The sequence below is a fragment of the Moschus berezovskii genome, chromosome 3 (genome assembly GCF_049115385.1).
Source record: "Moschus berezovskii isolate FMDL1 chromosome 3, NW_MosBer_1.0, whole genome shotgun sequence".
NCBI lineage: Eukaryota > Metazoa > Chordata > Mammalia > Artiodactyla > Moschidae > Moschus > Moschus berezovskii.
Genome location: NC_142462.1, coordinates 13,161,830 through 13,176,832, shown reverse-complemented (window position 1 = coordinate 13,176,832; position 15,003 = coordinate 13,161,830). Strand labels below are relative to the sequence as shown.

At 46.0% G+C, this 15,003-nt stretch overlaps 1 protein-coding gene across 1 annotated transcript in view; it reads left to right on the top strand.

Moving 5' to 3' along the window:
- ABCA13 (ATP binding cassette subfamily A member 13) overlaps positions 1-15,003 on the top strand; it is a 338,145-nt gene that overhangs the window by 168,672 nt on the left and 154,470 nt on the right. Inside the window, exons 30-33 of the mRNA XM_088834807.1 lie at positions 5,015-5,104; positions 9,615-9,684; positions 12,250-12,368; positions 13,942-14,029. Of these exons, the coding sequence (XP_088690933.1) occupies positions 5,015-5,104; positions 9,615-9,684; positions 12,250-12,368; positions 13,942-14,029 (367 nt within the window). The remainder of the gene's footprint in view (positions 1-5,014; positions 5,105-9,614; positions 9,685-12,249; positions 12,369-13,941; positions 14,030-15,003) is intronic.

Below are 15,003 nucleotides of genomic sequence, written 5' to 3'. Positions count from 1 at the left end.
CTTCTCAAGCAGGTGAGCATTTCTCTTCATGGGGCTCATGGCACTGAAATACTCCAGTTGGTTGCCAATACCAGTTCAGCTTCTCTGCTGTGTTATTAATTTGGTAATTATGGTTTTTTGTTTGTGAGCATTTCTTCCAGCTCTCACAGTATTAATCTTTCTTAAAAGTTCAGTTCAGTCGCTCAGTCGTGTCCGACTCTCCGCGACCCCGTGAATCACAGCACGCCAGGCCTCCCTGTCCATCACCAACTCCCGGAGTTCACTCAAATTCATGTCCACAGAGTCGGTGATGCCATCCAGCCATCTCATTCTCTGTCATCCCCTTCTCCTCCCGCCCCCAACCTTTCCCAACATCAGAGTCTTTTCCAGTGAGTCAACTCGTCACATGAGGTGGCCAAAGTATTGCAGTTTCAGCTTTAGCATCAGTCCTTCCAATGAACACCCAGGATTGATCTCCTTTAGAATGGACTGGTTGGATCCCCTTGCACTCGAAAATTGTTTTGAGTCTGAGAGTTAGAGATCTTTTAATATTTTCTTCCATTTCTAAGAGTAAGTCTCTTAAGTGAGAACAAAGATATTTCTCACATTGCGTAAATTATGAAACAGAGGAGCCGACATATTTGATGCTCATTTTCTCATCTTTACAGACAGGGACCCATCAGAGATTGCATATTTTCCTCCTTCTTGTCTTTAATTTCAGACTAAACAGAAAAGAACAACTTTACAGGTTGTTACTTTTTGTTTTAGTAGAGTAGAAGTGTATCTAAACATGGGGGCAAAACTAAGATGCTGCCAGAGATCATTAATTTTGGTGGAAATGTTCCTTCCCCTTCTGAGTTCTTGTCTTTTACGTTTGCTGTGGGCGAGGGGAGAGCCTCTGCCTGCTTCAGCGGGCACAGCTGCGCTGCTTAGGGCTCTCCATCACCCTCACTTCCTGCTCTGGGTCCCGGATGCCCTGGTGGAGTGACTGCTTGTCCTGGTTTGCTAGAGGTGAGGTCTGGCATCGTGGTGCATCAGGTAATCATGTCCTTTCGCTCTGAGAAGTCTCCTCAGAGCCGTGTGTCTTGGTCTCAGAAGGAACGCCCCGTGTAGGCGTGTGAGTCTAGTCACTTTCAGAAGGCGTGTGAGTCTAGTCACTCTCAGAAGGAGTGTGAGTCTAGTCACTCTCAGAAGGAGTGTGAGTCTAGTCACTCTCAGAAGGAACGCCCCGTGTAGGCGTGTGAGTCTAGTCACTCTCAGAAGGAGTGTGTCTAGTCACTCTCAGAAGGAGTGTGAGTCTAGTCACTCTCGGAACGCCCTGTGTAGGCGTGTGAGTCTAGTCACTCTCAGAAGGAATGCCCCGTGTAGGCGTGTGAGTCTAGTCACTCTCAGAAGGAGTGTGAGTCTAGTCACTCTCAGAAGGAACGCCCCGTGTAGGCGTGTGTGTCTAGTCACTCTCAGAAGGAACGCCCCGTGTAGGCGTGTGAGTCTAGTCACTCTCAGAAGGAGTGTGAGTCTAGTCACTCTCAGAAGGAGTGTGAGTCTAGTCACTCTCAGAAGGAACGCCCCGCGTAGGCGTGTGAGTTAGTCACTGTCACTTTCGTCGTCTGGTTTGGTTCAAGCTGTCTGTTCATTCTGTGACTCTGTTTTTGTCGTGGTGAAATATATATCACAGAAAACGTAACCATGTAAACTGCTTCCAGCTGTATCAACCTTATATTCATTGAGTGTCTTTGCTGTTTGCGTTTCTCTGGCTCTGGGACCCTGGGGCCATGTTTGTTCTGAGATGCTCGGGTGGTGCAGCGGGGCCCAAGCCGTGGCGGTCTCCTCCTCTGCTCCCTCCACGCTCCCTGGCTCAGGAGGAGGAAGGCATCTGCCCTCTCTTTCAGCTTTTCCTCTCCTCTTTGGGGCCAAGAGATCAGGGAGGTTGTGGTCAGCAGGTCTCTGAGGGCCATCCTCTCGAGGACTGGCCCGGTCTCTTCCTTGCCCTGGGTGCTTTGCAACTGTTCTTCAAATGCCATCCCAGTGCCACCTGGCCCTGAGATAGCTCTGCCTGAGGAAGTGCCCACGGAGCCCAGGATTCCCTGGAGCTGATGCCTGTCAGATCCAGGGCTGGCTTGGGGCAGTGGGGCGCTGGACAGCAAGCAGGGTTGGGAGAGTCACGTGCAGGTCTCTTCCTCCCAGAAGCCCCACATTTCTTGATTTGGTTTGATCGCCAAGAGCAACACATGGGGACTCTTGTTAACAATGCAAAGACCTTTGGGATGATGTGTAGTAATCTGCATTAGCTCAAACAAGGCCCTAGGCCCCAGTACTGCACGTGAAGTTTAGAGATGTGCTGACGTGGAGAGGAAGCAGTGCCCATGTAGGAGACACCTCAGGAGTCCCAACCTAGCACTCTTTCCAATTCCTGCAGTCTGGTAAGGACAGGCTTCTCATGCTTCCAGCAGTGCTCTAAATACAGCTAAGAGTTTGAAGATAACAAAAAAAAAGGAGTTAAAGAACAGGCCGTGGGCTTGATCCCTGGGTAAAGAAGATCCCCCGAAGAAGGGCATGGCAACCCACTCCAATATTCTTGCTTGGAGAATCCCATGGTCAGAGGAGTGTGGTGGATTACAGCCCATAGGGTCGCGAAGAGTTGAACACGACTGAAGCGACTTAGCATGCATGCATGCACAAAGAACAAGCATTTGAATTTTATGGCAACATGGATAATGTACAGTTATTTTTTTTTAAGTGACGTTTAGACCTAAGCAGAAAAGTGGTAAAAGTAAGCCATAACTTTGAAACTTGCTTTTATTTTTATTTATTTATTTTTTTGAAACTTGCTTTTAATAATTATCCCAAGTAAACAGCTTCATGGATCAATATTTTTTTCAGAAAAAAAATTTCAAACTTTCATATTTGTTCTTGGATTAATGGGTCAAGAGAGAGCAATTCAGAGTATTTCCACAGATGCCACAAATAATGTTTTCATTTTACGAGCCACATTTCCTTGGAAAATATGTCCCTTTCCTTCTAAAAGTGTTTTCTCATTTGTCAGAAACTTGAAGACTATTTATACAGAGGTCACACTGCCTACTTATGAGATGTAGCTTTGCCGTAAATTTCAGTATCTTTCATCACTGCAGAGTTCTGGCCATGGCTGTAGGGAATCGGATTAGGCCAGTTGTAAACCACCTGGATATTTTAAACTTATGGTTATATTTCATACAGTGGGGAAGGTGGCATTTTCCTGTAAATAATTATTCGTTTTGGTTTTGGATGCTGTAGCAGTATTTGCATTCCAGCTTAGGTCTGAAAGTAAAGTTGTCCTCAGCAGAAATATATGACTTATTTGGTGTAATGAGTTGCTATTTCTTTTCCTTTAAAACTGGTCCTTTCTGAAAGGTAAGAGGTTTCTAGGAAGATCCAGTTGAGAGAAATAAGATAACTGGGTGGAGATGAAGGATTAGGTCTATGATTTCAGCATATCGGCAAGATCACAATTTGTTCACAGATGGCTCAGATATAAAGAATCTGCCTGCAAAGCTGGAGACCCGGGTTCATTCTCTGGGTTGTGAAGGTTCCCTGGAGGAAGAAATGGCAATCCACTCCAGTATTCTTGCCTGGAGAATCCCATGGACAGAGCAGCCTGGCAGGCTACTGTCCATGGGGTCGCAAGGGGTCAGACACAACTGAAGGACAGCACGCATGTGCATATTTGTGATCAATTGTAATAAGACCCACTCCTAATCAGCCTAATTTAGACAGATTTAAAATACTGTTTCCTCTGTATTTTCTCAAGTTAAGATGTTTTGTAAAACTGATGTATAAAATTTACTGTAAAGTATGTTTCCACATCTCCCCAGACTAGAAGAATAGTGTGTCTTATCTTTGGTGGTGTCTTCAATAAGGAGATTCCATCTTGGAGGGCTTGGTTCCCATGGATGCTGCTTGAACTGTTGATTAACTTCTGAGATTCATGCCAGTAAAATAGAGACTGTAATTCACTGTGTTCTTAAAGCATACCTAGGGCTTCTTATCATGATCAAGAGAATATTCACTATAGTTTACATATTTGTGTCCGACTCTTTGTGACCCTATGGACTGCGGCTTGCCAAGCTCTGTCCGTGGGATTCTCCAGGCAAGAATACTGGAATGGGCTGCCATTTCCCCCTCCAGTGGATCTTCCTGACCCTGGGATCCAACCCACGTCTCCTGTGACTCCTGCATTGACAGAAAGATTCTTTACCACTAGCACCAACCGGAAAGCCTGTATAGAAACACTCTGAATCTCTGACTCTTTGAGACCCCATGGACTATACAGTCCATGGCATTCTCCAGGCCAGAATACTGGAGCGGATAGCCTTTCCCTTTTCCAGGGGATCTTCCCAACCCAGAGATCAAACTTAGGTCTCCCGCATTGCGGGCGGATTCTTTACAACTGAGCCGCAAGGGAAGTCCAAGAATACTGGAGTGGGTAGCCTATCCCTTTCTCCAGTGGATCTTCCCAACCCAGGAATTGAACTGGGATCTCCTGCATTGCGGGCAGATTCTTTACCAGCTGAGCCATCAGGGAAGCCTGTAGAGAAACACACAGAAGAGCAAATATAAGAAGTTTTGTTGCTAGGCTATGTAGTAGAGCAAATACTCATAGAAAACCAGAGCTCCAGCGTTAAGAGAATAGTTTTATTGACTTTAATATGTTAATATGATGTAATATTATGTAGTCTTTAAAGTTAATTTTTAAAAAAAGATGCAGAAATGGTGGAGTTAGTAGTATTTTAATTTTAAGTGAAAAGATGAGAAAAATGATGCACTCGAATGCAAATATATAAAAATGGGTTTATCTCTGGTGGCGAAACTGTGCTTTTACGATGCCTCTTCATCCTGGTTGACTTCACCATAAACAAGGTGAACGATGAGCTCTAACTGCACTGCTGGGAATGTATGCCTGGCCTGGTGGGCCTGGGGCTCGCCGTGAGGCAGAATGTCCTGAGAACCCCCGGCCGAACACTGACCTCCCCCTTGTCCTTTGTCTCACGGTGGGCAGCAGTGAGAACGACGACCTGGAGCTCACCTGGGTGCTTTTGCGGAAGTTTGGGGAGCAGGATCCGCCCTGTGCTGCCTTATACCCAGACCTGTAAGTACCTGACATCCTTGGCAGAAGTGCAGGCTCGAGCTGGTGACCCACGGGCTGGCAGGGTCTCCTGGCACCTGTTCTCACTGCAGGGGGAACAGTCCCCAGGTGGGAGGGCGAGGACTGAGCATGCCTGATGCTGTCTGTTGATAAAATGGCCTAAGAGCAGCTCCATCATTCTTCCTTCCCTTCCTTGGTAAATACAGGCTTTACATCACTGCAAAAATCAATTAGTAAACTCAGTAATGAATAGCATTCAGTTAACTTACTAAAACTTCCAAAGAATAAAACTGTAAAAAGAATGAAGTAACAATTACATATGAAATAGTTATTATTAATATTTATTATTTACTTTTCAAGGTAAACTTGTACCTATGAAAAGATTAATTGTGTGTGTTTTTTTCAACTAAAGAGTTAAAAAGTCTATAACATCAGTGTGGGGGTGAATTACTTTGAAACCTTTTTTTCTAAGATTTGAAAATGATATTAATAATGTAGAGATGAGACCTTGATAAAGCATGCCTTTCTTGATAAACAGTCTTTTCTCTCACTTTGCTTGACTTATTTATTGAGGATCTACTCTAAGTATTGTGCTGTTGTAGGAACCAGGATTGATGGAGAACTTAGGAGTTTACAAATGGGGAAAGTGATGAAAAACCATAATGATGTATTAAGTACTAAAGTGTATGTTTTTCGGGAATAAATACTAAAATCCAGACAATAATGCCGTATTGGTGCATGTTTTCCTAATTTGTGACGACTCGTTCTGTGCATTATTGATGTTGGTAATGAACATGAGGCTGAGTGACTATTAGTGGTTTCAGTGAGGAAGAATTAATAGAAAATTAATCACGTCATTTCACTTTAGTCTTCTCTTGAAAAAGGAAATAATTCATTTAATGAATTAAAAGCTTCCATAGTGATGCTTTTATTTCCCTTCCGTCTAAAGAAACATGCAGGATGTAAAAACTGTCTACCTTTGAGAAACTGAAATATAATCTGGGGCCCCACAGGGTTTAGTCCAGGCCCAACCTGACAACAAAGAAGAAAGAACAGTTGGCAGAAAAGCAAAAGATATTTATCTGGCCTTTCAAGAGGTGGGGAAAAAACATAGAATCAGTGCTAAGACAGGAGAACATGTTCCAAATTCTGTTCAGACGTCAGTTTACCCTCATGAACTGTTGCCAGGAGTCAGTGGCCCCCAGACCCTCCTGCCTCACCCCCTAACCCCGAGCTCTGCCCCTACCCCACAGCCTGCAGATCCTCACTGTTCCCTCCTCAGCCTTTCCTCTGACTTCCTGGGTCTGTTTCTGCTTCTTGTTCTTTCTCTGTGAAAGCCACGTGGCCCCTTAACTCCTTCCTATTAACCATTTCTATGCTTTTCCTTGGTCAGCATGACCAAAAGCTGGAGGAGGGCGCCATATACAAGGAGGTGCTTTGCATACTTACATCAGTAATAATTTCTGTCCATGTCTCACAGTTCAGTTCAGTTCAGTTCAGTCGCATAGTCGTGTCCGACTCTCCGCGACCCCATGAATCACAGCACGCCAGGCCTCCCTGTCCATCACCAACTCCCGGAGTACACTCAAACTCATGTCCACAGAATCGGTGATGCCATCCAGCCATCTCATTCTCCGTCGTCCCCTTCTTCTCCCGCCCCCAACCTTTCCCAGCATCAGAGTCTTTTCCAGTGAGTCAACTCGTCGCATGAGGTGGCCAAACAGTTAAGTCTTATTTACTGAAATCCCAGGTTGAAACAAAAGGTTTTATTTAAAACAAAGAATTTTCCTTCTATAAATGTAAAACAGTATTGGATTCAGTGTCTACATTTTCCACTGTGGGCAGACTTTAGCCATCATTTGATTATGAATTAGCAGACACATTTTAAGACAGTAGACGAGATTCTGTGTATTCACTTTTTCTGCTCAGACTCTGAGCTTCTGCTGAGGGAACGTATTGAATCCCCGAACTTTACCTCTTCTTGTGTAGAAAAGTGAAGAAAGTGATAGTCATTCAGTCATGTCTAACTGTTTGTGACCCCATGGATTGCAGCTCACCAGGCTTCTCTGTCCATGGAATTCTCCACACAGGAATATTGGAGAGTGTTGCCATTCCCTTCTCCAGGGGATCTTCACAACTCAAGGACTGAACCCAGGGCTTCCGAATTGCAAGCAGATTCTTTACCATCTGAACCAAGGCAAAAGGCAGTAAAAATCCCCAGAAAGAACTATGGTAGTATAAATGTGAAATGAACAATCCATTTTCCTGTTGTAGTAGATGATGCCTAATTTAAATTTTAGAAGCAGGTGGGTAGATTTCAACACTGAGGTTAATGTCACAAGGCTCATGTCTGGTGACACTCCGGCCATGGTGTCCCTACTGTAGCTCAAGGAAAACACTTTCCCCACTGGTTCTAGATAGTGTTCTGTATAGAACAGAAGGGCAGTGAGCAAGTCTTCTATTTCTATTGCACATTCAAATCCAGCCGGGAAGATGGGCCAGGTTGGTTTCTGTGGTTGGACGGCAGCAGCACAAGCAGTCATCTCCAAGGTTCTGTACTCCCAGGCTCACAAGGCCAGGTCCTCACTCCTGGCACAGCTGTGACAGCTTCCAGGCTGCAGAGGGCCTGGGGCAATGGAAGTGGAGGTCAGGAATCTAAAGCACACCCGGAATGCACGTATGGAGCACCCTGGAAAACTGGGGGAGACCCAGATTCCAGGTGGGGCCACAAGAATCCACACCCCAGCTCTGCTGGAGGCGCTCTTGACTGATGTGGTGTGACTCACCACCCTCTGCTCTTTTAGCATCACTGTGCTCCCACGCCTCACAAGAGAGCAAGTGTCACCTCAGACCACAGGGCGTCCCTGTGCCGAGACTTTTGTTCCTTCAGGCTGGTTTGTGTCAGAACCTTCCCTCTTGAGAGTAGGTCCTGAGAACCTCTCCCTGGCACTGAGATGCAAAGTGCACATCTGAATGTTGAAAACTGCAGGCAGGTGGGCCTGCGTCAGGGAGACCCGTTCAGTCCAGCCTTGCCAGACCTGACAGAGGGACCATGTCAGACACCCCCTTGGGATGACATCTCTGCTCGTGTGTCCTGGCTCGGGTGAAGCCTGGCTGGTGGGCCACATACAACCCCGGGGTCCTGGCGCTGGAGGGATGCCAACAAGTCTGATCCTACATTTCCCATCTCCCGCGCCCTCTGTGAGCACAGCTTCCCAGGACTTCCTGGAGGCTGGGAGGCTCCCACATCTAGAACCTGATAAATGCCGTTGCTGGTCCCTGTGCAGCTCCAAGGTGCATCTCTTTACTCTCTAAACCGGAAGCTAAGAGAAAAACCAGTGGAGGATTTGGAAGAGACAAAGAGGACATTTTGAAGAAATGCATTATGTTGTAAATACTTGCTAACAGTCACTGAAGACCAGCAAGGAAGCAAGGAAGACTGCAAGCTTCAGAAGTGTAAACAGAATCATTTTTTTCCAAGTAATTATCAGATACAGCAAGCAGTCTGATTAAGCACATCACTGCCTTGGATGCTGCCTCCCTGCTCACTTTCAAGGCTCAAAACTGGAGTCTCCATAGGCTGGTTGACTGAGAAAGTCACACCGGGGAAGCCTTGAAGTGATTTTTGATATTTCAGAAATTTATATGGAAATTGTATTTTGCTGACCTGGTTAATAGAAATGGCAGGATTCCTTTCATTGGACTGGACGTGTTTCACCTTGATGTTCTAACACTAGAGCCACACCGCCTGGAGCAAAGAGCGAGGGCTTGGAGCACGCGAGACTATCTTCCAAAGGGTGATGTCGGGTGAGCCCCTGACCTCTGAGAATGGGAGTCCTTCTTCCCAGAAGTGAGGTTGCAGATATTTGTGGTGAAAACATCTAGCCAGGTGCCTGTAGTTCAGTAAAGGTTAATTTCCTCCTTTCTCTCCCAATTTGTGAGTAAATAACAATTATTAGTACTAAAGCAGATTTCGACTTGTAAACATTGCTGAAAAAAAGTCAAAACAAGAGGACTAACAAGGAGAACAGTGATAGGGAGCTTTGGAATACAGAGGTTCTGAAATTCTGCAGTAAGTTGGTTTCATAGCAGTTTCTGAGGCACCACTGTTCTTCATAACGGAAATTTAATACTAGTTGCTTTTCTTTAAATGATGATCAATTATGATGTCACGTGATGAGAAGACGTTAGCAACTTCCTGTGTTTAGGAATCGCTGCACAGGTGCTGAGGGTATCTGGTTTGGCCACCAGGAGCCCTGGGGTTCATGACACCCCCTGGAGCCTCAGTGGAGCATTCAGTGCACGGGCAGAGCGAGAGCATCGTTTAATATAATGGAAATAATGTGGTTGTAATAAAACATTACAGCTCAAGCTGTGAAAACAAACGTGAGCACTCTGCATCATGGGGAGATGATGCGCTCGTGAACTGTGCTCGGGTCTCGGGGACGCTGTCATGGAGACGCAGCAGCTCTGTGATCTGAGTGTCATCTCAGCTTCTCCTTTGTTTTGTCAGGGAGAATTCTTCCTGCTGGCATACCGACCCCTCCTCTCACTGGGGCGTCCAAGAGTCCTGTGGCTGCCTGGTAGGTTTCCTCAGTGTTTTTGATGTTTTAAAAGCCTAAACCTCAAGGAACAGAAGTGAGTTCACCTATTCTCCCAATTCACCCAACCCTCCCCTTCCCCTGCCTCCCCTTCCACGTGTCCATTCTCTACGTCTGCGTCTCTCTTCCTGCCCAGAAAATGAGTTCATCTGGACCATTTCTCTAGACTCCATATATATGCATTAATATTTGATATTTGCTTTTCTCTCTCTGGCCTACTTCACTCTGTATGACAGACTCTAGGTCCATCCACGTCTCTGCAGAAGTCCAGTTCTGTTCCTTTTTATGGCTGACACCACTGTGTGTGTATACGCATCTTCTTTCCCCATTGGTCTGTTGGTGGACATTTAGACTGCTTCCCTTGGTGCTCTGTGACGACCTAGGTGGGTGGGAGGAGGGGAATGGTGGGAGGGAGGTCCAAGAGAGTGGGAATATGCATATAGCTGATTCCCTTCCTTCTTCAGCAGAAACTAACACAAAATTGTAAAGGATTTATACTCTAATTAAAAAAAAAATGAGTTCACCCCCATCTGAAAAATCTTAGTTTTTGGTGACTACATGAACTTTCGGACTAAATGACTCTTAAGTTTCCTTGATTGGGCGCTTCTTGGAAAGGTGTCATGACGTGGTTTCCAGGGTGACACTCCCATTCATTTTCCGTTGGTCACAGTCAGCAGCACTCCAACAACGGAGCTAGAATTGCACTTCAGGGGCGAAATCTCCCATAATTTCAAGGCAGGGTGACCTCAGGTTTCTTGTATTTTTATTTGAGTTTTGAAAGCTTGATGTTAAAACTAAGATATCACGTGGCTCTTCTAACTATGGTTGAGCAATACAGTGGCACACAGAAGCAGTTTACCCCTGTTAGAGTGAGAGGCCTACTGTCCAGTCTGTTGAGGAGAATGGAGTGAAATTTATGTGGAAAACTGGTTGGAACTCACCTCAAAGGAAATCTCAAGAGGCAGTTAGTAAAGGGCACAGTTCTGTTGGCTAAAATCAAGAAACAGATACGGCTATCCTAATTTACAGGAAAAAAAATAAGACAAAAATCTTAATTTAAATTGAGTTTTAAGAAAATAACCATGTAAGCATGTTTATAAGTCTTTTCTGTTTAGTGGTCTGCAGGGTATGTGTCAGTTGCTAAGGTGGTTCTGACTCTTTGTGACCTCATGGACCGTAGCCTCTGTCCATGGAATTCTTCAGGCAAGAATACTGGAGTGGGTTGCCAATCCCTTCTTCAGGGCATCTTCCCAACCCAGGGATTGAACCCATGTCTCCTGCATTGCAGGGAGATTCTTTACCGTCTGCACCACCAGGAAAACCCTCCTAATAGTGTAGTGACTTTGGAAAGGCTTCCTTTCTATGGACCCGGCCTCCTTTCTTCTCTTAGACCAAATGTCTGGACTCAGGTGAGGCAGTCACATAGCACCCTGGATGTAGGTAGGGCCCACCAGAGACCACTGATGGGTGCCGCATGTTACTCCTTTGGCCTTGGCCATTGCTGATTATATTTGCCGCTCCTTTGTGGTGACCAGCTGTTCTGCTCAAGTTCTTTATGGACCCAGTGATTTGTTTCTTCCCCATCTTGTTTATGCCATTAACTCAGGAACCCTATAAGTTTTCACTCCATGCTCTGGTTCTTTGGCCTTGATTCACTCGTTCTGTTAGACTGGTACTTTTTATTACAAGCTCCCTGAAATTTATTGGAATTAGATTGGGTGTCAGTATCAGAAAAATGAATGAGCGAGTACCAGAATGGTTGATGTTGAATTCTCTCGAACTCACATGAACTGTGAGATCTCAGAAATATGTGTGCAAGGAGAAAAGCATTTCCTGTGAAAAAGCTACATAGCCAAGGGAGCTTCAGAAATGTCAGAGAAAGCCCCATGTTTCTCTGCCATAGCTCCTGCAAGATGCTCAAATCACAAGGAGTGGGAAAGAGGCAGCTTTTAATTTATCTGACTGAAGAATCCTTGTTTTTTTGTGTGTGTGTGTGGCGCCTAGGTGCCTTGGCAGAATCTTCCGGAAATGCTAGTCCACTCGTTAGGAGTCAGAGGCCTTCAGGAGAGAGGGCATCAGGTGGTCCCTGCCGGGCAAAATATTTCCAGGTTCCAAGCCTCTGAGTGGCTGCAGAAGAGGAGTATGGTTTCTCTTTCAGGCATTTAGGGAAGAAACACATTCTTTTGAATTTTTTCGTTTATCGTCCGCTGACTCTCTTGGTGATTCATCAAATGCAAGACGACCCCAGTGAAAACATATTTTCCCTTTTGAGTTCTTACCCATCTGCCCAGCTTATATACAGGAAAGATTGGAAGTCCCCCAGTCTAACTAAATGGCAAAGGTCGCAGTGGAATTCCGGTATAATTCTCAAATGTAGGTGACTCTTAAGAGAGACATGAGAAATCAGAACATATAAAAGGCCATCGATGAGCCACTGAAAAAGTGAGAGCTGGGAAGAGTCACCTTTGCTTTACTTAAGTAGTATCGGGAAACCTGCATGTGGGTTGTGAACAAACTTCTGCTTCCCGTCTTTGGAAACAATCGCAGAAGTGTCCCAATGGGAGCACCAGCGCTCCCTACCTGACCAACCGCCTGGGTCACCGGCTTCTCAACCTCTCTGGCCTCCCACTGGAGGAGTATTTGCTGGCGCCAACGGAAAAACCGAGGTGGGTTTGAAACTTCTGCTGTATCTTTCCTGTTCTCAGAGTTACTTAGGAAATCTGATTGTTTCAAATGCTGATGTTCTTCAAAGCTCAGAAGTCTCCTGCTAACCTTGATACTCATTAAAAATTCCGAAGCAGTGCTGCAGAACTTAATCAGATTCCTCCTGCTGACTTTCACTCTGGCCCCGGGGGGGAGTGGGGGAGTCATGTTCATGGAGTGTCGCCTGGGGGAGCCAGAAGCAGCTTGACTGCTTTAGAGGATAAGCCGTGAGACGTTCCAGCATAATGAGGGAAGCTCTCCATGGTATCCTAAAGTCCCTCTTAAGAGATTTTGAGGAAAGCTTTTGTTCTGTGCTGCATTTCCATGAGCTTAAGAGGGGAAGTCTAGATGAGAGGATAGGGTTGAGCTGCTCATCGCTTTAAATTGCAGTCATACTCACTATTCCATGAAATGTCCTGAGAGCCCCCAGCACAAAAGCATCATTGCGTGGTGTGTCTGCAACGCCTAGAACATCCTCCCACCCCACTCGCCAGGTCCTCTTTCCTTCTGAGGCTTCCCGGACCATCTCTGGCCCCTGCTGCCCTCCCTTTGTGCCTTTAAACACATCCAGGAATCTCTGATTTTTGAAGGTGGGCGCTTGTGTGCCCAGGACTTAGAATAGTATCTGGTATACAAAAGGCACTCAATCAGTGAATGATTGAGTCTCTGAAATGAATGATTGAGTTAAATTGAGCTGAGTGGGAATCTGTCCTTATTCTTTTGCCCCAAATTTCTGCTCAAAATCCAGGCACAATGGTGGAAATTTGTTGTTTTAATCTCCTTTTATCCAGAGACTGGGAAACAAAGTTTAGTATGTGTTTTTATTTCTAATGTCCAATATTTTTAGAAGCTTCATAAGTGCTAAATATACTATATAACCCAAGGGATATGGAGAGAAAATTCACCCCACATCCCAGGAGAAACTCACAGAGCTATATAAGAGATGAATTGGCACAAAAGATGGTTAAGGCCCAGCGTAGCAATCAACACAAAAAATGGAAATTAAGGTAATGTGAGAGCCCCAAAGAGAAGGGGATTCACCCCAATCGAGGTAGCCAGGGATGCCTTCCTGTGGGACAGTGTGTGAGCAGAGGATGAAAGAAGCCAGAGGAAGAGAAGACAATTCAAGTCAGGCTGGCTCAGGGGTAGGACATGCTAAAGGATACTGAAAGCTGGTTTTAGGAGAAATGGCCGTTAATGAGAACACCAGCAGGACAGGCGAGCACAGCAAAGTCCCGCACGGGGTGTGTTTCCTAACGGCGTGGTGAGTGCTGAGAGGCTCGCACTCTAACGCGGGTGAGGAGTGGGTGATCTCATCCATCACTGCTAAATAAGTAGCACCCTCCTCGGATACCTGCCCGGGGCCAGGCTGCATCCCACAGCAGGCTGACCTGGGGACTGCGACCCCGAGAGCCTGGAAGTTCCGCAGCCACTGTTTACGGCCTCTATGACTGGTGTGGTGGGTGGGGGATGCCCTCCGTCAGGAGGGCCTGGTGCTGCCTGGCAGAAGCGCTGACCTCTTGTTTACCTCCCCAGGCTCGGAGGATGGTCTTTTGGAGTGCAAATCCCCAATCAAGTTCAAGACCCAAATTCAAATATATCAAAACCCCCAAATCTGGTAAAGGTACAGTCTTTCCTTTTTCCTTTTTCTTCGTGTTTTAGAAAGCATTCAGGGAAACTTGCCTTGTAAATATCTTTGCGGGTACAGGCAGAATCGAACCAAATACCAGTGTTTGTTACCCTGAGATACAGTCAGTCGTACGTAAACATTCTCTTGAAAGAGAAAATGAGTCGTTTCCTTTAGGCTATCTAGAAATGTATGAAATAGGTCACTGTTTTTTGTTAAGATGGGAATTCACTTGATAGACCTAAAGCAAATAAGGAAAGTAATCTGCTTTTACGGAGAAGGCAATGGCACCCCACTCCACTACTCTTGCCTGGAAAATCCCATGGGCAGAGGAGCCTGGTGGGCTGCAGTCCATGGGGTCGCTAAGAGTCGGACACGACTGAGCGACTTCACTTTTGCTTTTCACTTTCACGCATTGGAGAAGGAAATGGCAACCCACTCCAGTGTTCTTGCCTGGAGAATCCCAGGGACAGGGGAGCCTGGTGGGCTGCCGTCTATGGGGTCGCACAGAGCCGGACACGACTGAAGCAACTTAGCAGCAGCAGCAATCTGCTTTTAAAGACACTTTTCATCAGGGTGGGGCTTTCCCGGTGGCGCAAGTGGTAAGGAATCTCCCTGTCAGTGCAAGAGACCGAAGACATGCAGGTTCTATCCCTGGGTTGTGAAGATCCCCTGGAGGAGGGCATGGCAACCCACTGCAGTGTTCTTGCCTGGAGAATCCCATGGACAGGGGAGCGTGGCAGGCTGTGGTCCGTTGGGTTGCAGAAAGTAGGACGTGACTGAAGGGACTTAGCCACAGCAGCAGCAGCAGCAGGATGATGGAGATCCTGATACGTGCATTTATTGACCAAAAAGTTCATTCAGGTTTTTTCCTGTGACATTCTGAAAGAACTTTTCGGTCAACCCAATAAATTCCTTTTCTTTCTGATGACTGGATGGACTCAGAGTGGTGAGCAGGCAGCATCCTTCCC